Source organism: Populus trichocarpa, chromosome 1 (assembly GCF_000002775.5).
Source record: "Populus trichocarpa isolate Nisqually-1 chromosome 1, P.trichocarpa_v4.1, whole genome shotgun sequence".
NCBI classification, from domain to species: Eukaryota; Viridiplantae; Streptophyta; class Magnoliopsida; order Malpighiales; family Salicaceae; genus Populus; species Populus trichocarpa.
The window spans coordinates 3278889-3306427 of record NC_037285.2 but is presented as its reverse complement, the minus strand read 5'-3'; the positions used below and the strand labels follow the sequence as shown (position 1 = coordinate 3306427).

The following is a 27539-nucleotide window of genomic DNA, read 5'->3' as shown; positions in this document are numbered from 1 at the left end:
CTCTCTCCATGGACATCCTACATCTTGTGGTAGATTGTCAGACTTCTTCTTGTGTTTGGCGCACTCTTGAGAAAGCGCTCGCTTCTCCATTGAATTCTCGCATTATGCAACTCCATGGGTCTTTTCAAGATCTTTGACAAGGAGATGCTTCGGTTACTACATACATGCAGCACGCCAAGTCATTTTTTGATGAATTGGCTACTGCTGGCCGACCCCTCTCTCTTGAAGTCTTCAACCTCTATATATTTTGTGGTCTTCGTGGTGAGTTTAAAGACTTGGTAACTAGTCTCATGACCGAGGCAGAACCGCTATCATACGCGAACCTTCACAACCATCTTCTTACTCATGAGTTTTTGCATAAGACTTCTCTTCTATCCTTATATCCTTAAATCCACCTCTGCTACCCACACCATCTTTGTTGCCCCCTGCTCATCTTGCCCAACAGCAGCACAACTCCAGTTTTGGCCATAACAGAGGTCGTTCCTACGACAACTGGTGCTCAAATAGCAACAGGTACAACAGCCATGGCAGGTCTGATTTTCGTGGCTCTCATTCCTCTGCTCCCACGGACTGGAACCAGGGTCATTAGCAGCAGCCCAAACAGCCTGCTGCTGGTGGGCAATCGTCTCCTCACCGGTCCTTTGAGTAGAACGTCAAGTGTCGGCTATCAAGGGTGGAGCTGGGATTATTTGATGAGGGTGCCAAAATAATATAAAAAGATATAAATTTTTTTTAATTTACTATACATGAATTGTAAAAATAAAATAAAAACTGCATGATTTAGTTTTATTCAAAGAAGTAACTACAAACATATGACGATCTTTGTATGAGATAAGAGGTTTAAAGCAATACCAAATTGAGTCAAAGCTATGAAGTTAATTTCATTTTCATAATATATTCATCACTTTAATTTTGTTGGTCTTTATACCTATCAAATATAAACATACAAAATATATAAGAAACATTAGCTAAAGCGATGCATTATTTATGTTTGATAAAACTTTGAAATAATGTAAAAAATAATAAAGAATGATTCTTACATATTTATTTTAATTGTGCTTGTCGTTCTTTCATGGAGTAGAAATTATCGATTATCATATCAATTGTGAATCTTTCAGCAATTTCTTTTTCTATATAGACAATCAAATAATTTGCAAGAAAATCATCCTCCATCCAATTGCAAAGTCTTGTTTTCACAATCTTCATCGCTGAAAAAGCTCGTTCAGTAGTTGTTGTCGAAACAGGAAGAGTCAAAATAAGCTGAATCAACCTGTCAATGAGTGGATAAATTGTTGATTTTTCTGTTTCAACCAATCCTTGATAAATCAACAATCAATGACATATTCTTTAACATTGGATGATTGGGTGCATCAAGCTCATAATGCTGCAACTGAAATCTCAAATGAGTTTTTTCTTGGTTAGAAAAGTCTTCAGGATAGAACTTGTCAACAAGTAAGCATATATCTTCAACACTGAATAATTTATAGTTATTTTTAGGATCTAAAGTTGTGCTCAACTTAAGAAGCCCGATCACCTGCTCATTGAATCTATTATTTAGCTCTTGCAACTGTTGATCAATGATAGCTGTAAATATATCAACTCGATAGTGATGCTCAACTGTTATTGATTTTGTTTTACGATGAGATCGTCCCACACTAGAAAAACAAACATCCATATCAGGAACTTCAATGTCTTGATGCTTACAAAATGATGTCACTTCTTCTAAAAGAGTTTCCCAGCCATCATCCCTTAACTTTTAAATTAAAGTCTTTATGGTAGTCACCAAATGCATAGCATTCAAAATGTCTTGAGATTTCCGTTGCAAAGCTTGGCAGAGCACATAAGTAATTCCCATAACATTCTTCATTATATGCAAGATGAATGCAAAATCAAATGACATTAGCAACTTAAATGAAAAAGCCGCATCGCCACGTTGAGAATAAGTAGATCCATCTAAAGTGATGTTTTCAAGAACCAAACAAGTTGCCCCATACATTTTTATCAAATTGCAAATTCATTTGAAGTGTGAACTCCATCTGCTATCTCCAGGTCGTTGCAAACCACCTACTTGATTAACTCCTTTACCCGTTTCAATCTCACCAACATCAAATAATTGTTCAATTGTAGCTGCTTGAAAAGCCTGTAATTCATCATTATGCTTGCAAGAAGCACTAACAATGTTAACAATAAAAATCAAGTTCTGAAAGAAAGTGTGAACATCATATATTTCTCTAGCTGCAGCAATAAGAGCCAATTGTAATTGATGAGCTAAGCAATGTATATAATATGCATAAGGGCAATCATTAATGAATAAAGCTTGCAATCCATTCCACTCTCCATGCATATTACTAGCACCATCATACCTTTGGCCCCTAATATTTTGAACATCAAGATTGTGATGAGATAAAACAAAGAAAATCTATTTCTTAAGAGTTGAAGTTGTTGTATCTTTGACATGAACTATATCCAAAAATCATTCTCGTATAAATCCACTTCTATCAACAAACCTAATAACAAGGGTCATTTACTCTCTTCTGTATTCATCTCGAGCTTCATCAATAATTAAGCAAAATCTTGCATCACCAATATCATGACGAATTGAAGACTGAACATTTCTAGCAAAGACATGCAAAAAAAAAAATTGAATTTGATACGAGGTGTATTTAGCATTTTGTGGAGCATTATCCAAAATAAGAGCACCTACTTGTTTATTGTATGATGCTAAAAGTTCCAACATTTCAAGAAAATTACCTCGGTTTTTTTATTCTGGACGTTCATCATGTCTTCTAAAAGCACATGCTTGAAATGTGAGCCAACAAACAATATCTATTGAAGCTTTAATACGAAATCGATTATTTAGAATTTCTTGAGTAGTTTGCCTCTTAACTTTCTTCTCAATATGACATGAGCTGAATTCGGACCTTTTCCCATATGAGTTAAAAAAACACATTGTTCCCCATCATTAACTTTCTTCCAACAATTGAATCCTTTAATAGTAAAGGTGTTTGATCCTGGCTTTCCAAATGACTTACTCGAAAATAGATAGCAAGGGAAACAAAATGCAGTATTTTTCTCTGAATATTCAAGCCATGGATAACTTTTGAACCAATGAGACTGAAATCGACGAGGATATTTTTTACCAGTCAGCGGATATTCAAACATCAAAGGTTGATATGGCTCCAAATTAATGTATGCCCTTCTAATTTCATCTTGTTGATTAACCGGGTAATTCCAAATCTGAGGACGATTGCTTGGATCTCTAATCAGATGAGCAATGTCGATTCTAGTAGGAGGCTACTCATTAATCAATGCAGGTTCTTCATAAACTGAAGCACATTAGGGTTGTTCAACCATAACTTTAACATTACACATTGGAGTTGATTCACTAGGTTGTGAGTTATAAATATTTTTCCTCTTTTTCTCAAAAAAGGAATCAATTCTTCTTATTTGTTCATGGTTCAACCTAAAATCAAAACATCATAAATTTTTTTTGTTTCCTGTTTTAAAAATAAATACAAATAACAATGTGTTGAAGCAATAATCAGAACAAAAAATAAATTTTTACATGTAAACCACACTGACATATGAAAACAAAATTAACATATTAAAAAAAGAAATTGATATATAAAAGCATATCTAACATAAAAAATGGGATTACTGGTTCCTAAAAAACAAAATTTACACTGAATCAAAGTTGGGTATGTGCTTTTCAAAGAACTCAATTTGACTAGAAAGATCGTGTCTAATTGTATATTAGACCTGGTGATAGTAAGGTACACGTGAGAAAAAATTAAAAATTTTGGTGGCTCTGCTAAAAACAAAACATAAACAAATCCAAATATAATCGAAACAAACCCATAAAATATATCCAATTAATTAGAAAAAACAACATTCACTATAACAAGAAATAAAAAATGGTAAAACTAGTAGAACTGAAAAAAAAATAGCAGAATTATATATATATATATATATATATATATATATATATATATATATTCATCAAATTCTTAACAAACATTAAAAAAAAATTGGGTCACTAATTACCTTGTTTTGATGAAGAATTAATTGGCAGCTTTGCTTTAACCTTCACACATTGCTTTGTATTATTATATTTTTTGGCTAGGGTTACAGAGAAGAAAAGGAGAGAGACAGAAAAGGAAAGGAATTAAATTGAAAAGCTTTTTTGTCCTTTTATTTTCTACTTACATAGAGATATACGGAGATATAGTTTTAAAGTCAAACATAACTAATGAAATAATAATTTATTATTAAAAAGCCTATTACTTGTTATATTTAAATACTAAAAAAAAAAGTTTTGCAGGGGCTCAGGCCCCTACTGGCCTCCATTTAGTTCCGCCGCTGTCAGCTATGCTTCTCCTTTGGCCACACAGCCCCATTGTAAACCCCCATAAATAAATAAATAAATAAAAATATAGGATTTAAGTAATGAGTTTAAAACTCATAACGTTGGCGAAACCAATGACGAGTTTCACTAGATAAAAGAATAAGAAAAACGAGAAGATATGTAAACCCCGATCAAAAAAACTTATTTCGACAAATTAGTGATAAATGTGGTAAAATTGAATTTATTGAGTATAAATTAAGGGGAAATGTCATGAGAATTTAAGTAAATAAAGTAATGCGTGAAATTCAGATTTTAGCGTAAAAGACATTGATTGTCTAGTTTTACGGTATCAATAATATATCTTAATCCAACCGTTGGATCAGGCTGAAATTTTATAAGGAATCTCCAGACTTATTTTTTTATCTTAGGTCAAACTTTCATATCAATCGGATTTGGGAAGGCTTTACGAGAGTACTCAAAATCAAGTAAATTGAAGAAGATGACACAAGGGGCATTAATAAGGGCATTTTGGTAATTTTATATAAAACAATACTCCCCTCTCCTCTAAAGACATCCTATGTCCTCCTCTGCAAAATGACAAAATAGGAGGGAGACCATTTTTCTCCCATTTTCTTCATCTCCTCTCCATTTCTTCAAGCTAAATCAAAATGGAGTGTTCTTGGGAGGATTATATCCAATAAAACAAATCAAGTAACTATACTTAGAGAGTTATAAAGCTTGGGAAAAACAAAGAGTAGGAGTTGGAAGTTGAAAGAGGAGGACATGAGTTTTGTAGATGTTTTGCAAGAATTCTTTTAAATAAGTTAAAGTAGCAAAGGTAAGCAACATACCCTTTAATAATTTTGTTTCTCTCTCTTGTTCTTACATAAGGAGAAGAAAACCTCCAAGTTTAAAATTCTAGGGTTCATGTAAATATTTTGAGGGAATAATTGCTCTTGTGAATTTCGAGATTAATTGCATGATAATGGCTTGATTTGCAGAAAAATAGAAGGAATAAGTTGATTTGAAACTATGAGTTTTTGGGATAGAAACAGGGTAGGAACTTAGGCAGCCATATCTTGGCTTTCCACCATTGGATTAGGTTTCTTTGTGGATATGTTATTATGCTCTATGTCACCTACATTCTGACTGGAGGGATTGTCAATAGCAGACTTCGTTTGATGGCTGTCACCGGAGGAACAATTCTGGAAAATCACCCTTCAAGACAACCTCGTTTGTCGGCCGTTATATCATCTTTTCACCGTTGGATTGGTCTGGATTTTGGATATGTTGTTCATCTAGATGTTATATAAATTCTGAATGGTTAAGATCGGATTAACAAATAATCTAACCAGAAATTGTACTTCCTGAACAGTAGGTCTCAAATGTTTAGGTCAGTTCGGTATTGTTCTGATATAGGGAGATTTAACCGTTGGATGTATGTTAATTTTGGATATGTTATTCTAATGATGATGATGTATAATTCCACCATTTGGATTTATTGAATTCTAAATTTGCAGAATAATGTTTTAAGTTTGGTTTAAGAAATATTGAATGAGAATATGATGTTTAGCATAAAAAGTATGTTTTGGGACTAAGGATAATTATTAATTATAATGGGTTTAATGATGATGGAAGTGTTTGAGAATTGTTTGTGTTGTGTTTAAGTCATGTGTGATGTGTTGATAAGTGATAGTATAGTTAAATTCTATAAAAAAAAAAATAGTGGTGGATTAATACTTTGGTTGTGTTGGAATGGGAAACATGATATGGGAAAGTAGGTTGGGATAAACTGAAACTAACTTTGGAAAAATTAACCTTTATTGTGGCCGACCATGTTAGTTAAATAGGCGATGGAATGTTTGGTAAATTACGTGTCTTGATGAAGAAATGAATGGGAAATCATGGTAAGGGATGTTGTAAATTGAATTATGATATAAGGAATCATTTTGAGTATGCTTTCAAAAACAATTTGGCATGTGTAGCCATTGTTGGAATTTAAGTTAAATTGCATTGTTTGGTGATAGGTTAAATGTCTTGGGACATTAGAAAAATATCGATGATGAAAAGTCATGTCCTTTGGACATTGAAAATCATTGATGAAGAATTGAATTAATTGGACATTTAATGTTAGTGTAAATAAATTCTAATGTAAATGAATTTAAATTACAAGTAAGAAAATAAAATACATCCATGGAAATTGTTTACGGAAGTATTTGATTTTGTGAATTTATGAATATTATAAATAAATTGGGAAGATTCAAATATTGATTCAAGATGTTTTATTGAAATGTAGGAGAAGCATTCGCTCAACTTCTCAGGAGCTCGTATAGTAGGAGCTTAAGGAGGGACTGCAGGAGGGGCACAACAACAAAAGGGAGCGCGAGACGAGCTTTTGCAGCTGGTAGGTGTTCTATACCTACACTTTTTACGTAGCATTAATTTACTAACTTATTGCATTCTTGGTCTTTGCATCTATGGGTGAAACCACAAAGAGAAAGGATAAAGTGAAATAAACGAGAAATTAAAATGGATTTGAGTACTTGATTGGGTTCAGAATATGAATTACATTAATAGACTTCGTTGATGATCGTTCCTCGAACTTGATTAACCGGTCCCGAATGCGGAGGCTAATGATGTTAGTAAGGTTTACTAACATCGGCATAATCATCCCTGAAAATGAGGGATACTAAACTTGATTAACTATTCGGGTGAGAATAGTTAATGATATCGACCGGTGCTGTCGATATCGACAATCACACGAAACTTGATTAGCTATTCCTGAAATGAAAGCTAATGATGTCAAGAATCTTGACATCAACATTTCCGGAAATATTCCAAGGTATTATGGAGAGAAAAATCCGATTGGCTTTTTCGGGTTAGAAATAGTCAATGACATCAATCGGTGGCATTGATTTTGACATTTACAATAAACTTGATTAGTCAGTCCTGATATGGGCAACTAATGACACTAATGAAAATTCATTAGTGTCGGCATTCCCTTCCAAGTTTTGAGGGAGAGGTATTATAATGGTATTTCTGATATGGAATAATTAAAAGTGTTAATAAAATGGGGATTGACATCTTGATAGGATTATTCATTTGGCCTTGAAGAGGCAGATATTAATTAGAAATTATGGAATAAGATGGGCAGAGGAACTAGTTACCAAGTAATGGGCTAGTGGCATTAATTTTTTTTTCTAATGACCGGAATACACAACTTGAGTTCCACTTACTTGTGTGGTGTTAATATTGTCGGGATGACTGACTTGTCAGATTATAAATGGAATGTTGGATGATACTTTACTGTTAAACAAAAATGGTAAATTGTGTTTATGTTATGGATTATTGAAGGAATAAATAATTTTTTTTTTATGAAGATCTAATCCTTGTGAAGAATGGAGGCAAATATTGTATCGCTTAGGATGTGAGAATAGAAGTTCATTAACCATGGTAGGTGTTATATATATATATGATGTATTTTGAATTAATTGATGAATTGTAATTGATACAATTTGAGAATCGTGTACGATGCACATGGAGGATGTCAAAGAAATTATGACTAATAATATAAATATGTTGTATTGAGGTTTTGTGTTGTTGCTGGCATGATAAGAAATTGGTGGTAATTATAACAGTGTAATAAAATTCCAATAACAGTGATGGATAATGAAATTTGGCCTTAATTATGGTAGCCAAATGAGATTAGGTTGATGAATCAAATAGATTGATGTAGGTATGGTATTCATATTATTTGAAAATGGATCGGATATGAATATTGTGAAAATAATGGTAGGTTCCATGATAAGGGGAGATTTTACTGAAAATCTAAAGAAACATTGGAATGTGCCGAAATTGACACAAGAAATATGTAAGTTGAATATATTTATAAACCAAAATTGGACCGAAGACATGACGAGTTTGACGATTTATATGGAAAAGCCATAATGGGTATAATAGATGTTGAGATTGAAATTGATATAAAGAAATAGAGAGTAAGAGAGAGAAATCACATGATAGATATTATAACAAATTAGATGCACTCGTGAGGTAAAACAAGACACAAAATGAAAATGTTGAATGATTCAAGAAATGATGAATAGAGACGTAATAATGGAAGGTTAAATGAGAATCTCAAAGAACTATGATTACATATCGTTGAATATATGTTTAATTACCTGTGCATGTATTGTGTGATTTTTTTTCTATGCTATATTTTATTCTTACTATATTTAATCTATACATTATGAAATTACAGGTCCTTCAGATTCACGCCAGGAGTAGTGTTTTTGGTCTAGTCTGTTTTAGGTCTAGTCTCCTTTTATATGATTAAATAAGAAGATGAGCATTAATGTATTTTGTCTTTAAGGAACTAAATGACTTAATATGTAATAGTACTCCTTTTACATTAAGTGTCGGGACATAAAAATATACTATTTTGTATTTGTAATCTTAATGTTTGTTTACTTCCAGTTATTATGAATTATGTGTGTTAATGGGAAAGAAATGATTATGCGAAATGTTATGCATGTACAATGAATGATGTGTTGTTGAGGTTCTACATGATTATGATATGATTGAGAAATGAGTATAACTGTTGTCGCACCCGACATCGCGGCGGCCTTAAAAATTAAATTATTTCATGGAAAGAATGGATTTCTGGCATCTATTCTTTGATGGTGAAAGGTCTTGTTTAAGGAGTCGCCACCTAGTATTATGGTCACTAGGAACCCTAACTGGTCAACAGAGATTCTATGGTACGAGACTGGTTACGCAAAAGGGAAGATAGTATCACCCCTTAAGCGTCCTGCCTAAGGCAGGCTGCATTGCTGACTTTGTCATAAATTGCTAATGTTTTGTTGGTTTATGCTACGGTGGTTTTGCGTGTAATGTTCCTGACTCTGGTGTCAGTGAATATTTTTAACTACGGATATTTTCAACTCTGGCGTTGGTAAATATTACATAGCTATAAAAACAAAATAAATTTAAATCAGTTTTTTTATTCCTGACTCTAGCATCAGTGAATAAACAAATCAAATAAATTTATTTTTACGCATCACACAAAAAACTAAATAAATTTAAATCAGTATTTTTTTATTCCCGACTCTAGCGTCAGTGAATAAACAAATCAAATAAATTTATTTTTTACGCATACATATTTTTTATGTAACTAAATAAAAGTAAAATATAATAAAATAAAATAAATTTACATCAGTATCTTCATTCCTGACTCTGGCGTCAGTGAATAAACCAATAAATTTACTTTATTTTATTTTATTTTTGCATGGATATTTTTTTTATTTTTATGTAATTAAATAAAATTAATTTGAATCAATATTTTTATTCTGACTCTGGCGTCAATGAATAAAAATAATAAATTCATATTTATTTTTTATTTATACATACACACATCTTTGTTTTTTTATTTTTTTACTTTTTATTTTTCTATTTTTTTATTTTTATTTTTATTTTTTTGGGCTGGGCCCAGCTCAGCCTATATGGGCTGGGCTAGACCCAGCCAGCCTAGCCCGGTCACTGGCCAAAGCCAGGGACCTGGCTGGGCTAAGTCCTGCACGCGTGAAGTAACTTCACACGTGCTGCACTGTGCGAAGGTAATTAAATTACCTTCGCACAGTGTTTACAAACACAATATGCAGGGAATGAAAGGAGAAAGGAAAGAGCGTACCTGCTTCGGGAGGCGAAGATGCTTGCAGCGCTGATGGATTCTCGCCTATTGCTTCCCCTTATCTTCCTTCTGTGTTCACTTGTCTGCGTGTTCTTTTTGTTTTCTCAGCAGCTTTTGAAACCGAGAAGATGATGAAGAGGCCGGCCTGCTGGGAATTTGTTTTGATTCTGGGTTTTCGTTGTTTGCAGGGACGAAGGCAATGGCAGGGCCAATACTCGTCTCTGTGTATTGCTGCTCTCTTGTTCTCTCCGTCTCTCTGTGTATTATTTCTTTCTCTGGATTTATGCTTTGTTTTTCCTCTGTTCTTTTCTCCGGTTTCTGGTTTTTCGTCTGGGTTTAGCTTCAGTTCTGCCCCTCCCTGTTTTCGTCTTTCACTCGTTCTCTGTTTCCAGTGTTCTGCTCTTTTTTTTGCTCTGTATTTCTGCTCTCTGTTTTTGCTCTGTTTTTTGGGTTGATTTTTCTCCGTCCCTGTTCTAGGTTTTCTTCTCCCTTTTATAGACTCCCCACCTGATTGCCTCTAACCAGTCCTGCCTTTACAGGACTGTTATCTTCCACAAACGAGATCGTGGGCGAGAGACATGGTCCTCGATTGGATCGAATACGTTGCAGATTTTCAGCCTGTTGAATCGGGATGGAGAAGACGAACACGGCTGTTCCACCAGCAACGGCGATGTTTCGGCAGCAACGGCGACGTTTCAAGCAGCAATGGACATTTTCATTTTGACCCCTGAACTTTGGAAGTTCGGCAATTGGACCTCTAAGCAATTAAAAATTCCTTTTAATTTTGCTCCTTTGGATTAATTTCAATTAAATCCCTAAATTATAACACTGTTTACAAAACAGTCCTTAATTCCTGGATTGTTCAATTTGATCCTTAATTAATTCTTTTAATTTTGCCATTTTGGATTAATTTCAATTAAATCTCTAAATTATAACATTGTTTACAAAACAGTCTTTAATTTCTGGATTGTTTAATTTGACCCTTAATTAAATTTTTAACTTTTAATTCTTTCAAAATTGATCAATTAACTCTCACATTTTATTATTACATTCCCAAACTTTAAATTTTGTGTTGTCTTAACCCCATTGTCAACTATATTTAATTTTTATTATTTTGTTCAAAAATTGGGTTATGACAACTGTATATGATGATTGTCGATAACTTGGGACCTTCAAGTATAAGGGAACCTCTGCCAAAATTTCGACGGGAATTTCAGCAAGTCTCAGATAAGTTTGATGGAAGAAAAAAAAAACTCATTTTTTTTAAGTTAAGGCTCAAAGTTCTTTTACGAATGTATTAAATTACGGGGTGTTACACCCACAATGTGCTCATTTTCGCAGCAGTGGTCACCAGCCATCTGTTCATCTTGCTGTTGGTCTAGTTTTTGTCCCTACTTGGTTCTCGAACACCAGTGCGAACCAACACGTTACGTCTGATCTTGCGACTCTGACCGATTCTGCACCCTATCTTGGTAATGATCACTTGCATGCTGGTGATGGTAAAGGTCTATCCATATCCCATATTGGACATACCATGTTACGTTCCTCTAAACGCACATTTACATTATCTAACGTTCTCCATGTTCCTCACATTACCAAACCATTGCTATTTGTTCATAAATTTTGTTGTGATAATAATGTTTATTTTGAATTTCACGCCTCTATGTTTTATGTAAAGGATCTCACCACCAAAGTAGTGCTCCTTTCCGGTCAGAGTAATGATGGTCTCTATGTTCTCTTTGAGTCTTCTGCCACCACCATTCCTCAAGCTTATTGGTCTCCTTGCGTCTCTGCCACTGCTGATCTGTGGCATTGTCGATTGGGTCATCCTACTTCCTTTATTTTCAATTTGTTAGTTTCTAAAAATAAAATAATGTGTACTTCTAAGTGCTCTCTTGTTCAATGTCAAACTTGTTCGCTTGGCAAGTCTTTGCGTTTGTCTTTGCGACCTACAGGTCACAAAACTTCTACTCCACTTGATTTAATATTCAGTGATTTTTTGGGTCATGCTCCTATGTTTTTATCTGATGATTTTTGTTACTTTGTTATCTTTATCGATGCGCATGCAAAATAAAACACATTTGATTTGGCAACAGGAGGATATATATATATATATATATATATATATATATATATATATATATATATATATATATATATCCTCCTGTTGCCGAATCAAATGTGTTTTCTATATTTCAACGTTTCCAACTGCTTGTTGAGCATCAGTTTCCCGCAAAATTAAATCTGTTCAAACTGATTGGGGTGGTGAATATCACAAGTTAAATAGTTTCTTTCAAATTATTGGTATTCATCACAGGTTAATTTGTCCTCATACACATGAGCAAAATGATAGTGTTGAGCATCGTCATCGTCATATTGTTGAAACAGGTCTTACCCTCCTAGGACAATGTGGTGCCCCGTTATTATTTTGAAATTATGCGTTTGAATCATCAATATATCCCATCAATCGCATACCTACCTATGACTTACATATCACTTGCAGATCCTCCTTTGATCTACATGGCTTTACAAATGCAGATTGGGCAGGTAGTACTGATGATCGAAAGTCTATGAGTGATTATCTTGTCTTCTTTGATCAGACGCCGATTTCATGAAAATCATGCAAGTAACGCACAATTGCTCGCTCCTCCACCGAAGCTGAGTATAAAGCCTTAGCATATGGCATTGCTGAGGTTATTTGGCTTTAGTATCTATTGAGAGATCTGCAGATTCATTCTGGTTCTGCTCCTATGATTTGGTGTGATAATCTTGACGCTACTTATTTATCTACAAATCCTAGCTTTCATGCTCGTACTAAACACGTTGAGGATGACTATCATTTTGTACGAGACTGAGTTACGAAGAAAGAGATTCATATTCGCTTTATCTCCTCTCACGATCAATTTGCCGATGTTCTTACTAAGTCGCTTCCTACTGTTCCGTTTACTGCCTTTTGATTCAAGCTTCAGGTGGATCCTCCACCCTCAACTTGAGCGGGCATATTATAGAATGTATATATATAGAAAATATTATAGTCATTCTTTTATGTTGTAACCCCCACCATTACTATTATATATTGCCCTACACGTATATATAGAAAATATTGGCTAACCAATAGATTAAGCCTCTCAATTATTCTCAATTCATGGGATGTGGCTACGAAGAAAGGAGTTGACCTAGTGGTGGTGAACCCAGTGATGGTGCTTGGACCATTGTTGCAACCCATTGTCAATGCTAGCATCCTTCACATCCTCAAGTACCTAACCGGCTCAGCCAAGACATATGCTAACTCTGTTCAAGCTTATGTGCATGACATTAGGGATGTGGCACTAGCCCACATGTTAGTCTTCGAGACACCTTCCGCCTCCGGCCGTTACATTTGTGCTGAGAGAATGCTCCACCGTGGAGAGGTGGTGGAAATCCTTGCAAAGTTCTTCCCGGAGTATCCCATCCCCACCAAGTAAGTTCTTATGATTTTGAACAATTTTCAAAAGAAATTTTTGAACGCAAAAACGAACACACACACATTTTTACGTGATTACTAACCTATTTTTCTTTCATGGTCCTTTCCAGATTTTTCTTGAAATCTTCATTAGCAAAATTATATTATGATTTTAAGAAACAATATATTTGCACAAGATAGTCAATTTAAGGCTTGTATATTTTTTACTTTCTCGTTGACATTTGATATATATATATATATATATATAAAGCAACTTAGTGCAATGAATGTTGGAAGATGTTGTACAATAATATTTAAATTAAAGAATAAAATCCCTTTCCCATCAGATTCTGGGTGATTATCTCTTTCTTTATTTAACCTCCAGAAAAAAAAGCCGTCATGATAAGAGATCTATCCTAAAATATAGGAGATTTGATGCTGTAAATAATATCCCTCCCATCCCATCAGATTTACTATTTAACATAGGACTCCCCATTAGTTGGTGGCCCACCAGATTAGGAACAATTCTCGCCTTCCAGCTGGCATCAGAGTTTTCGTATTGATAAAGATCTCTTTTAGTCCTGGGCCCTTCATATATAAGAGTTGTAGCACCGGATGTTTAGATGAATTTGGACTTCTGAATAACCTGATATCTAAAGCTTAAGATATGCCTATTTGTACGCTACATTCACGAACAGAAATCCTACCGCGAACAAGATTGAGACCTAATTTTGTAATTATATTTGTTATATTTGTTTTTACGTTTTAAAAATATTTTTAAAAAAATTAAAATATTTTTGTTTTTTTCTTTACTTCAAATTAATATTTTTTTGATATTTTTAAATCATTTTAATGCGTTGATGTCAAAAATATTTTTAAAAAAATTAAAAAATATTATTTTGATACATTTCCGAGTAAAAAGCTTTTTGAAAAACAATCACAACAACGCTCTCAAACACGCTCTCAGGCCCAACCAAACTCAGATTTTTACCCATTATACCTTTCTCGAAAGCTTGATACGTGTACTTCAACTTTGATGAAAACCATAATTCAATTCTGGAACTCTAACTTAACTCCAACTTAATGAAAAATATGAAACAAGCATCAACATACAATGAAGAATTTCCTATCTTTTAACAATTAATACATAAAGTCCATTAAGCATGCTCAACCCATAAACTAACTTCAATTGACTTAAATATAAAAATAGTCATTTTCAAAGTAAACAATCTATATTTAAGTAAGTTGAGCTTGTTTCTTCACAAAACCTGTCTGCTAGTATAATTTATAGGTTGTCTTAGAAAAATCATATCTCTGTCATATGAGCTCTTTGCATATGTTTAAATTTGGTAGGTTGATAGGTCCTTAAGTCAGGAATCCAACAAAATTGAGTTTTCATCAAATGGACTTCTCTAAGTCAAGTTATTCAAGTTGGAATGACCACAGGTCAAAACTAGCAGAATACGAGACTTGTCTTTGAAGGTTGCGATCTCCATCCTTTTTTATTTTTTTTATTTTTCTTGTCATATATGTATAGAAAGGTATTGATGTTAGCTTTCTAATGCCACTAGAATCACTTCATTTTGATCTCTACAACTCAAGTTCTCCATAAAACATCGATCAGATGTCAAATCTGCCAATATTCAACACGGGTTGGAAAATGGTCTGAATTTTATCTCCAATTTACTACATTTCAAATCTCACATCCAAAAGTGTCTTCAAAACATAAAACAAAGACTATAAAGGCATTTTATATATAAAACATGAACAAAATACTAAGTAAATGTGGGTAAAATTATCAAATAATATGGTTGTATCATGAATCTCAAGGGTTTTTTTATATATATTTATCTAAAATAATTTTGTTTTCAAAACATGCTTAGGTTATACAATGGATCCATAGATTAGCTCAATTAAACTCTTTGATAACTATACAAATGGTATCATATTATGCATTTATACGGATTAGAATAAAAAAAATACAGTAATTAAAAAAATAAATGAAATTAAATACAATCATAACTTAGAAGACCATCACAAGCCCACAAACACTAAAAAAAAAAAACAAATATAATCAATAAGCGCATTTAAGTAAACTACATTCTCCTTTTGTTTTGTTCAAATTTGTAAAAAGATAAAAGCATAAACATATTAATTTAGATTAATCTTGTGTGTGTGTGTATATGTATATTGTTGTAGTTTGTGGTTAAGATATCGAAGTGGAACGAAGCAGAATGACAACATCTACCTCTGTGGGATTTGTTTCTTGTATTTTTGCTAGAGATCATTGATAGGTTGAGGGTGTGGGGGCAATGCTCTAGCGGTATGATAAATGGATATTTTTAAAAAATACTTTATTATCCCTTAAGTAGTTTAGGGTTTATTATATATATATATATATATATATATATATATATATATATATATATATATATATATATATATATATAACCTTATTTGACGTATAGTGAAAATAAAAACTTTTTCTTTCTGTGGATATAGACACAATATCGAATCACATTGAATTTTATGTTATTTCTAGTTTCTGTCCTATTACAATATTGATCGATAACTGTTGTAGATATTTCAATACATAATATGGAAGTATTAACACCTCTGATATGAATCCATCATATTATCTTATTTTATCGATTAGAAAATTCTTCGGAATCAAAATGAATTCCCTTGCATCTTCAGACTTTGGTCTTATATAAAACAAATATAAATCAAGAGAAAAGGAAAACACCTCCCTCTCTCTGTCCCTCTTCCTTCGTTCTACCACCAAACACGTACACATAATAATACATATATCAAGACAACATGCCTGTCGATACTTCATCACTTCCATGCCAAGGCCAAACTGTCTGTGTCACCGGGGCTGGTGGCTTCATTGCTTCATGGATTGTTAAACTTCTTCTAGAGAAAGGTTACTCTGTTAAAGGAACTGTGAGGAACCCAGGTTAGTTTATAATAATTAAGCACTTGGTTTCTTTCCCTTTTCTTTTTCTGTTCTTAAGATTGTGTTAATTTAAAGCTTTGTATTTGAGTTGCTATACACAGCTGATCCCAAGAAGTCCCATTTGAGGGAGCTTGAAGGAGCTCAAGAAAGATTAACTTTATGCAAGGCTGATCTCCTTGGTTATGAGTCTCTTACAGAGGCTATTCAAGGGTGTGATGGAGTTTTCCATACTGCTTCTCCTCTCACCACAAAAGAAGCCATATTTTCCAAGAGGCAGGAACGAAAGGTCGACCAGACAAGAAACAATCAGAGTGCAATATATTCAATCCCAAATGTAAATTTCAGTTGAGCTATGTGTTACCAGATCCAGTTGAGGCCTCAACATCCTAAAAAGGAGAGGAGATGGCCATATCGCTTATTTCGTTCATTTTTGGAGGGATGAGGGAGGGCTATTTGAGATTTTAGTAGTGGTCGGTTTAAATTAAAATAATTTTTTTATTTTTAAAAATTATTTTTAATCTCTATTAAAATAATCTAAAAATATATAAAAAAAAATTATTTTAAATAAAAAAAATTAAAAATTTTTAAGACAGCGGTTCAAAGACATCTGTGGAGCACTACATAATCTCCTTTAGCTGCATGTCTCAGCAAGAGACACTCTTTGGACTCAGCCTCTTGGCCCAAGAACTCCGCTGGTCCAGCTATTTTCTTCTTCTTTTTTGGGTCGCATGTCCTCTCCACTCGATTTTACTAGTAAGTTTCCCGCTGTGGGATGTTGTCTGCACATTACAATGAGTTTATTAAAAATCTATATTCCATAAAAAAAAATATATATCTGACTTGTTTATCTTTATACAACTTGAAAAGATATTAAATTCAATGAAATAAAAGCTTATTCAAACTCAATGTTTATCCTTGTCTTTATTTTATTATTTTGTTAATATATGATGAGCACAAACATATTTTATGAAATATATTACATGTAAGTCATCCAAAATTTAATGTTTATTATTATAAAAAGAATTTATCTATTCAAATGTAAATTTAATATTTATTCTTCAAAAACTAGTGTGGCAAATAGAACTTAACCGTATTTGTTTTCAGTCTTTTTATCATCAACACTATAATAAGAATAATAAAATAAATTTTCAACTTAATTTCAGTGATGCTTATAATTTGAAGACCTGAAATAACTTATGATTAATTTTCTGTTTTTTAGAAGAAAATTAATTTAAGAACTTATATATATATATATATATATATATATATATATATATATATATATAATTTAATAGAGAGTGTCTATCACTAAGAAAGAAAATTGTTCTAATGCCCACGCACGCCTAGGCCCAGCGCTGCAAGCCCATCTATAATTGAAAAAAAAAAAAAGATTAGAGGGATGAAATGGCTTGGTTTTTGGCCATAAATAGGTGTTTTTGTTTTCCTCTCTTTTCTCCGATCAGCTCTCTCTTTGTCTCTAAAAGTAATACAAACCTTATCAGTTTTGAGTAATTTTATAATGTCCAGGGTATAATTAATAATATTATATTAGTAATTTTATAACTCCTCAACAGCCCATTCATTTGGAACATAAGATCAAGCTCTCAGGGAATTGCCCAACCGGAACTACTTGCTATGATTTTATGGTTGATGTTCCTTCACCATTACAAAAGGACCTTGTGGCGTACTTGACCAGCATAGAGAGTAACAAAGAAACTGATGCCTGTGATGGATTGATATGCAACTCTATAAAGAAGATACATGAGCATCGTCAGAGGCGAGCTTTCTTTCTTGGTTTCAGTCAATCTCCAGCAGAGTTTATTGATGCTTTAATTACGTCTCAGAACAAAGATCTAAAGTTTATCGCTGGGATGCTGGCCGCAATGCAGAAAAAGAGCAGCGATCTGGTTTCTATAATTAGCCATGGCAAGCATTTTTGTTTATTAAGTGAAGAATAGGGGAAGAATGGGAAGAAGAATTGGGCAAGAAGGGGAAAGAGAAATTCTGTCTCCCTAGCACAAAACGGTGTCGTTTTGTTTATTAAAAAAAGAGTCGACCTTCATCTTAATTATGTCAAGTCATTTGGTTTCAGATTGACCGGTGGGTCTTAACTCGGGTTGTCAAGATTTCTAGTTAACTTGTTAAATCGCTAAGTTTTATAATTATAGTAATTTTAAAAGTTAAAATGCTATTTGTGAAATTTAATTTTGTCAAATTGAAGAGCAAAAAAATTAAAATAATATAAAACAAAGTTGTTTTACTATTTGAAAAAATAATACTTTTTTTTTGTTTTTTTATAACCTGAGATGTTCGGGTCAGTTTACGCGTACTACGACTAATTTCAGGATCCACTGAATACCCTGCAAGCCTAGTAGGTAAGTAAAGCATAGCGGGAATGACAAGCATGCGTATAGAGAGTCGAACCTGAGTGTAGAGACAGGAAATTCTCTTCCAAAACTGCTAGGCCACGACCCTCAAGCGCAAAAGAAAAATAATGCCCTTTTTCTGCGAAGGTGATTGCTCAAAACGAATAACAAAAACATACCTCTTATTTAATGTCAATCTATTATATTATTAGTATAATATTTATTATATTGAGGTTCATTTTTCTGCAAAGTTGATTGGTTCTTGAGTAGGATGATGTATGCTTTTTTCATGAACTAATTAAGATATCGCATGTATTTAACCTCTTACTTGGCTTGTAATATTTCTTGGTTTCCACTGCCCAGCTACGTATATACGTTAGGGATCTATAATCTATTGCTGAATAAATCTTTTGTTTATTATTATTCTCCATTTGTTCCCTCATTTTTCTTTTTAATAATTAATCATTTGATTCTCTGAAACTGTTAATTTTATTGATTTTTGTTTCATTTGCCTTTCATGCAAGAACATTCATGTAACTGAGAATAGGTATTTCAAGGTCTAAATATTGATTAAACTATAAGATAGTTGCATGATTATCATATCATATATAGTGGACTAAGCACCCGTCTTAACATTAAAGTAAGAATGCTGTCTCTTATATTCCCTCATAAAAAAAGCCAGGATGCCTTCTATCTTTGTTTTTATCGCAGACTCGCTGTGGAAGAAAGAATCGAAGCCAAGCCACACCAACACAGGTGGGCAGTGGCAACTACCGAGTAATTTACAGTTTTTTATACCTTGAAGTGATGAATGAGTGGTTGTCAAGATCCCTTGGACTTCGTCCAAACTCGGTAATGCAGGTTTGAATAGTTCAATTTTTAGTAGATACGACTTGGATTATTGCTAACATGTTTTGCAATAATTTTTTAATAATAAATTCAAAATACAGATAATATTTTTTTTTTAATATTGATACGGTAACATGTTTGATGATATTTTTTTTTAATATTGAAACAATAATATATTAGATTAACTAGTACAAAATTTATAATAATGATGAGTTTTAATTAAAAGAATTACAACAAACACTTTTCTTCACCTAAATTAAAAATTGAATTCTTTCACTCATTTGTCCTTATCCCCCTTCCTTATATAAGTTTCTTTTTTCAAGCTGTTTTTTCAAATAAATAGTATGTAAAAAATTTCATAAATAAAAACTAAATCAAAAAAAAAAAATATATATATATATATATATAACAATGAGCTTTTATCAGGCACCTTGCATGGTTTACAAAGGAAAGTACTTTCCTGGTATACTTGCTCACAAAACAATGAGTTTTATAAGAAACATATGGTTCTTCGTGTGCAAACTAATAAAAATATTTTTTTAAGTACATGCATCATCATAATATCTTTATGATGGAACTTTTTTTATTACACTTATACATGGATATCTAATTTCACCCCACTAATATTTTTCAAATTAGAAAGTATAAAATTAATAAAATCTTCAACCCTTTTAAGATATTTTTTTATTATACAAACCTTCAAAGAGTCTTGATATATTAAAAAAAAAAATCATCCATTATTTATAAAGCCTATAAAGAATATTAATAACAAGATTTATTAATAATGTAATTATTAACTCAAAATTCAAATAACTAATTATCATTTCTATACAAATTCAATCTTGTGTCAAAATATGAATTAAACAATAAAAATAATAAATAATCGGTAGCCAACTAAATACTAAGTTTCTTCATATAATTTCATTGGAGTGTGTTTGCTTCCAAACTGTTTTTTCAAATAAATAGAATGTAAAAAATCTCATAAATAAAGACTAAATTAAAAATTAAAAAATATATTTAAATATACAACAATGAGCTTTTACCAGGCACCTTACATGGTTAACAAAAGAAAGTGCTCTCGTGGTATGCTTCCTCATAGAACAATGAATTTTATAAGAAACATATGGTTCTCCATATGTAAACTAACAAAAATATTTCTTAATAAATATTTTTTTAAGTAAATGCATCATCATAATATCTTTATGATGGAACTTTTTTATTATTATACTTTGTACATGGATATGTAATTTCACCCCCACTAATATTGTTCATATTAGAAAGTATAAAATTAATAAAATCTTCAACCCTTTTAAGATAATCTTTATTATAAAACCTTCAAGGAGTCTCGATATATTAAAAAATAATTATTCATTATTTATAAAGTCTATAAAGAATATTGATAACAAAATTTATTAATAATGTAACTATAAACTCAAAATTCAAATAATTATTCTAAATGAAATCCCAATTTAATAACTAATTATCATTTCTACACAAATTCAATCTTGTGTAAAAATGTGAACTAAACAATAAAAAGTAATAAATAATCGATAGCCAACTAAATATCCATCGTTTGTTCAATTCATATTTATTTAACCTAATTAAACTTTTAATTATTATCAATTCAAAAAAAAAATATTTTTTCTTAAATTTCCAACTTAACAATATAATTGATAAAATATAATTGGTATTCATTAAATAAACCATCATTTCTTCAATTATAACACACCTAAGTTACAAAATCAAATTTAATTTCATTAAATGAAAAATAAAATCAATTTCCTCCAAATACCAAACAAACCCTAGCATACAAATCATATATTAATACAGTAAGATTCTTTATAAAAAAGTTGTAAAACATTTAACTATATAATAAAACCAAAAATAGTATAAAAAATACAATAAATTAATTTTAAACATAAATGAATAAGAAAGAGTGAGTTTATTTACTTGATGTAGTGAAAATTCATAATAAATTGAATCCTGAAATTCATAATAAATTATTAATCCTGGGATTTATCCGTGTAAATCCAAAACGTTGTAATTCAAAAAACACTGAAATTAATGTGTAAGTAATACTGAACTAGTAATACACAGGGCAAAATCACATACCGCTTCTACGCCGAGGCTAATGGTCCCCCAACTTGGCTTTTATAAAATTAATGTGACGTGGGAATAGCTGTCCAGCCATGCAGTGAACGAGGACGATGACGTGTTAACTTGACAAGTCTAAGTCCTCTTTGCGAGGTGGGGCGTCTAGCAACAGGAAGTTCCAACATACAACTCTAAATTTCTATCTTTTGGGATAAATCGATATATGGTCACAAAGAGTATCTCTCTCTCTCTCTCTCTCTCTCTCAGCTCTAGACCAGAGGATCCGTCCATTACAGCTAGCAGCAAAGGTCGAGCTTGCTAGTTTCAAACAAGTAAGCGATAGTTTTTGACAGTATCAGTTGATTGTTGATCCATTAATTATTAACCATTGTGCAATATGCAGGTACTCCCTTGATTTGTTGTGAATATTTAACTTATTTAACTGGTTTGTTTTTCCATGTCTTAATTCATGATCTGAAACTACTCGAAAACCCTTTACCGTGCGGGAGCCAAAGCTTTGCAGATTGAGTTTATGATTTGAAATTATATACATATATGCTTCTTTCAAACTTACGAGACAAATATATATATATATATATATACTTCTTTTTGTTTGTTAAAAATAAATCTATCGTTGCCTTTTTTTCAGTAAAAAATATTTTTCAGTAAAAAAACAAGAGATATCACATGAATCATTAAATTAAGATGTTTTTGAAAATTGAAATACTTTTATACTTCATGATATTATTCATTGTCTTTTATGTGGATATTTTTTTACAATAATATAATTAGTTAAAAAATTAAATGCTTCGCAACATGTTTTTATCAAGAACACCAGCACAACAACAAACCAACGCCTAGCATACCCTCCATGAACTGCTTTTCCTTTTTTGGTACAAGATCCTTCGTCTTGCTAAGAAGCAGACGGTAGCAAACAACAGGGCAACTATAATTAAGCAGACCAGCATTTTCTTAATTATATCATACTTCATATGTCATTCCAACCCTGAGAAGTCTGGTTCGAGGGATCGCCAGAACTGTCTGCCCTTGTCTGAAGTTTTTCCTTAGAAAACTATACCCATAATCAACAACTAGTTTCTTGAACCAGGATGATTCTGGTTTTGCCACCACTTCGGCTTCTCCTATGAGATAAATCACACCTTTCTCCATTGCTTTCTGCACAAACTGCATCTCTTCTTCGGCACCTTGTGGGACAGCGGCATGTATCATTCCACCAGAAGAATTTGCTGATTCAATCCCATTCACTGACTGATTGGAACGTGATGATGCATTGATTGATTGAATGGAAACTGAAGAAATACGAGGTGGATGAGGCTGCTGTGGCGATTCTTCAACATGAACAGCTGCATATCCTTCGGTTTTTCCATCTTTCACTGCTAGTAGAGTGGAATGTTGGATGTTATCTTCTTCTGGTGCTGATTCGTTGTTGCCTCCTTCACGAATGAAGTGTTCATGGCGGATGAACTCTTTCAAGTTTTCAACCAACTGGCGTTCAAATTTGTGGGGCTCCTCAATGGATTCTTTATATCCATACCTCACGATACAACGGAACATCCTGTATTCTCTTGGCTCAACTTGTCGGAACAAGAACCGCTCCTCAAGTGCCACTTTAGTTATTGGAATAGACTTAATTGAAACAAACACTATAACTGAGTGTGTGGAAGGTATGTTGGAAATGAAGTGAGAGAATATTGGAGGAATGCCCTGCACAAGCTCAGAGTACAGAAGTCCTATTCCTGGTAGCCGGTTTATATCTGTTCTTTCCGCCAGATCTCTGACATATTCACTAGAAACCTTGTTCTGAAGCTCATAGATGTACCTCTCTCTGTGCACATAATGCCATATCCCCATTGATATCATTAGGATAAGTGAAAATGCCAGTGGAAAGTACCCACCTTGTTTAAATTTGTATAGGACAGATGATAAATACACGGCCTCTATAGCACCAAATCCGAAGAAGAAGAGAGCAATCCACCAAATCCTTGTCTTCCATATAACTAACATTATGAGTGTAACCAAACAAGTTGTGATTACCATAACAGCAACCACAGCAATTCCTGCATTCAGAGAATTTCACCACAGCAATTACACTAGTGGTAGAGACCAATACGGCATTCAAATATTAGTTCTCCCTTGAACTATTGTTACTTTAAGATAGAGATAAATTTTGGATTGTGCGAACCAAATCAATTTTGAAATGTCTATTTGTTCCCAATCGTTACTTTACTGAACCAATTGTACTTGATTCTGAGAGGCAAGTCATCATTAACCACAACCTTGAAGTGTTTCCTCATGATACTTTATTTCATAGTCATTTGTTCCCAACCCAGCTGTGAATGTAAATCCTATACAAAGTGGGTCGATAATTTCAATGAGTTTTGTTGGTTATATAGAAATTCTTCAACCCGAGAATTAAGATTAATAAATTCTTCAGTAAAATAAATAGAGCTTTCAAGTTCGAAGATCCTAGGAGCTTACCATATGCATTGCCGATCTTTACAGTAGTCTTGAATGCAAAACAGACGACAACGCAGGCAACCATGAGCAAGTAGTTGACCTCAGGTATGTAAACTTGACCCTCGTACTTTGCAGAAGTGTGAACAACTTTGACTCTAGGAAAACAACCAAGACTCAGGGATTGAGAGATGATTGCAAACGCTCCTGATATCATGGCTTGGCTAGCAATAATTGCAGCAGCTACAGCAACAACAAATGTCGGCCAATACAATGGATCTGCATGCCAGTTAAAATAAACAACTCAAATCAGTTAATGTTTTTTTTCCTGATAAATGATAAAGAAAAATCGGATCATTTCTCGATAAAGTCGATGCTTATATTTCTTATTACCATTCCAATTTCATCGAATATCCTAGAGAGGACAGTTGTTTTATGCTGCAAGTTTTGTATGTGCTGTAGTTATGTATAAAGTATTTTAGCTACACCAAGAAGTAATTTGACATGGTTGCAGTAGTTTTTTCCTACTCATCAGGAAATACCTGGAGTAGACTTGTAGAAGGTATCAGACACGTCATCTTTGAATTTGGTGAGGTATGCGGCTTGCCCACTATATGCAGCTATTAGTGCCGGAAAAACGATGCTGGAAAAACTAATCTGCATAGGAGTAGAAAAGAGGAGGCGGTTGTAACCTTAAATTGGCAAAATAGTGGAGTCTAACAAGTAGAATACATCACACAAGTATTATATAAACAGTCTGGTAATCATGATTAAGGCAACACCGACTATATATGAATCATGAGTCTGTAGCACAAGGACATGGTCCGTGATACAATAAATTAATCATTGTAAGTTTGGGTGCTTGCTTGGTGTCCTCTCATGTACAATTGTGGACCATTCTAAGCATTCTTGGATAGCTAAAACCGAGAGGTGAAAGAAATTTGGAAATGCACAGACACTCACTTGGATTGCTCGCACGTTGAAGTGACCCAGATCAGCAAACATAGCTTCCGTTCCTGTCACCTAATCAGTTAGAGACAAAAAGTATACATGCCGTCTAAAAATACACGACTCAATCTGCGAAACTCTTACTCACCTGTGATGCAGAGAACTATTCCGCCAAGTGAAATCCATCCTTGCTTACCATTTCTTTTGAAGTAATCAATCATGTATTTTGGATTAAAAGCACGTAGTACACCGATTTCATATTTGAACAAATTAAAAAGACCGATTCCAGTGATGAATGAAAACCACAACAAGATAACTGGAGCAAATGCAAAGCCCACTTTATCGGTGCCCAGTCTTTGAACAGAGAATAGAACAATCAAGATTGCTATTGAAATGCCTACAACAGCATCTGCACGTATAATTAAACAAGCTTAAAGTTGTTGAAAGAAGTAGTCCTTGATAATAATTATCACCCAAATGCTAAAAAATTAAGACCAGTAGTATTAGTGAAGTTAATTATAAAGCGTGTGATGGAAGAAAATTAAATTCTGCATGTTTTGAAGATCATGTATATTTTCTCTCGCTCTCCCTCTCTCTATGAGCTATGCATAATAGTACCTTTTCCAAGAGACTTGATCCCACTCACAGCTGAAAGAACTGCAAAAGAAAATTTGTTAATCTTACAAGTCAGTATTTCTCTGAAGTACAGTAACTAATATGCTCAGGTAAGCTGAAAACATAGTTGGCTGCAGAAAAACCTGAAATGCATGGAGTGAGGACACCATCTCCAATAACCATGGAAGTTCCTAGGATGGTGATTAGGAAAAGTATGATTTTAATTGTTTTACTACTTTCCATCTTCTCTTTGATCATGTGAGCACGCCTCAACTGATTGGATGGTGTGTCGAGTCTGTAGTTGGAGAGCTGGTGGTCCTCTGGCTGGTCATTTGGAATTAAGCTCACCTTCGCAGATCGGCATATCAATGAATAGAGTGCAAATGTTCCACCTGTTAAAGGGTACAGCTACTCGTGATCGAATGATAACTAGGTTTACCGAAACGTAAATGGACTTCCTAGCTAGCGATAAGGAACGACAGTATTCACTTTGGAACACTATATATATAGTTCAGATTTATACACATCTTCTATAGTACACTCATTTATAAACAAATAACACCTTATTTTTTTGTTTTTATTCGACGGTATGAACGACTTTTTGAGAAAAACATAATAGAATACCAAGTAGGCCAATAAACTAACGGCACTTGACTAAATAATAAAAAATATACTGTTATATGATCAAGTCATGCATACATATCATCTTAGTTCATTGATTCGTTAATCGGAATCTACACAAATAACATATACATGGCATGCATCACATAATTAGGTGCCTTCCGTTTTCCGTTCCTTTAATATATCAGGTGACGGAAATACTATAAATAAAGTTCAGATTCATACATTTCCTTAATTTCCATGAAAAAAACCCCAGCTAATTCTATGAGGAAATGAACTATATATATAGTGTTCCAAAGTGAATACTGTCGTTTTATCACAAACTTTGACAGAGACAGATGACAAAGATCATGTCAGAAAACACTTAGAGTTGTATATATATGGTTAAGCAGCCAAGATTTAACTTCAATGATTTGGGGATCTTATATTAATGAGATTTCGGTTAGCTTACCATCACCGTTGTCGTTGGCCCGCAGAACAATGAAGACGTACTTAAGCATAGGCACCAGCACAATGGTGTAGATTATTAGGGACAATACCCCAAGAATGTCTTGGTCATGGTTAATACCCTCGGTGAAAGTGCTTGCATATACGTAAAGCGGAGAAGTTCCTATATCTCCATATACTACTCCAATGGTCTGAAATGCCAAACTCAACGTCCTCTTCCAATCAGTCTGCACATTTTTACGCATATAACAGAGGTTAAATAATTAACGAGGATTTCTGAATGGCATATATTATAAAGCACAAGTAAATGACCTTAGAGGTGTGGGCACCGTGGCTGTGAGACATGGAAACTCTACCAGCCTCCAGGTTGAGTGAGTCGACGCGACGCAGGTTTCCCCATGATATCTTTCGACCATTCAGCTTATTTTCCACATTTGTTTCTTCTTCCATTTGCACTTGGTTTCTTTCCAACTCTTGCTCCGACATCCTCCTTAACTGCTGTGTTTCTGTGAAGCTGCTCAGCTTCTTGGATCTATAGGCGTCCTGATATCAGAGATGATAATTAATTAGAGAAGGGGATGAGGGATTAGCCGATTAGGGATTTGTCCGGTTGGAAAAAAGAAAGAGTCTTTTGAGTTGTGAAGAGTGACCTGATTCCCTGAAGACCGCGTGGCGTGAGTCGAGTGACTGTG

At 33.3% G+C, this 27539-nt stretch overlaps 2 protein-coding genes and 3 long non-coding RNA genes across 10 annotated transcripts in view; 3 read left to right on the top strand and 2 right to left on the bottom strand.

Moving 5' to 3' along the window:
• Window positions 1-27539, top strand: part of LOC112325957 (cinnamoyl-CoA reductase 1) — a 163856-nt gene that overhangs the window by 120167 nt on the left and 16150 nt on the right. Inside the window, exon 2 of one of the 6 annotated variants that reach the window (XM_052455761.1) lies at window positions 16400-16432. The exons of the other annotated variants lie outside the window; for them this stretch is intronic. Within the exon in view, the coding sequence (XP_052311721.1) occupies window positions 16400-16432 (33 nt within the window). The remainder of the gene's footprint in view (window positions 1-16399; window positions 16433-27539) is intronic. 6 annotated transcript variants of the gene reach the window in all.
• LOC112323617 (uncharacterized) lies at window positions 1571-10175 on the bottom strand. The gene is made up of 2 exons (XR_002977064.2): window positions 10032-10175; window positions 1571-2171 (listed from the first exon to the last, which is right to left on the bottom strand). It is a non-coding gene; the product is annotated as an uncharacterized LOC112323617 (long non-coding RNA).
• On the top strand, window positions 10143-10930 carry LOC127905760 (uncharacterized). The gene is made up of 2 exons (XR_008060095.1): window positions 10143-10291; window positions 10571-10930. It is a non-coding gene; the product is annotated as an uncharacterized LOC127905760 (long non-coding RNA).
• Window positions 21909-22207, top strand: LOC112326635 (uncharacterized). Its single transcript, XR_002980451.2, has 2 exons — window positions 21909-22073; window positions 22145-22207. It is a non-coding gene; the product is annotated as an uncharacterized LOC112326635 (long non-coding RNA).
• Window positions 22450-27468, bottom strand: LOC18094543 (potassium transporter 5). Its single transcript, XM_024595500.2, has 9 exons — window positions 27160-27468; window positions 26852-27074; window positions 25923-26171; window positions 25783-25821; window positions 25313-25573; window positions 25180-25232; window positions 24759-24873; window positions 24241-24495; window positions 22450-23819 (listed from the first exon to the last, which is right to left on the bottom strand). Exons 1-9 carry the CDS (start codon window positions 27331-27333, stop codon window positions 22723-22725), a joined length of 2466 nt encoding a protein of 821 aa, XP_024451268.2. The 5' UTR covers window positions 27334-27468; the 3' UTR covers window positions 22450-22722.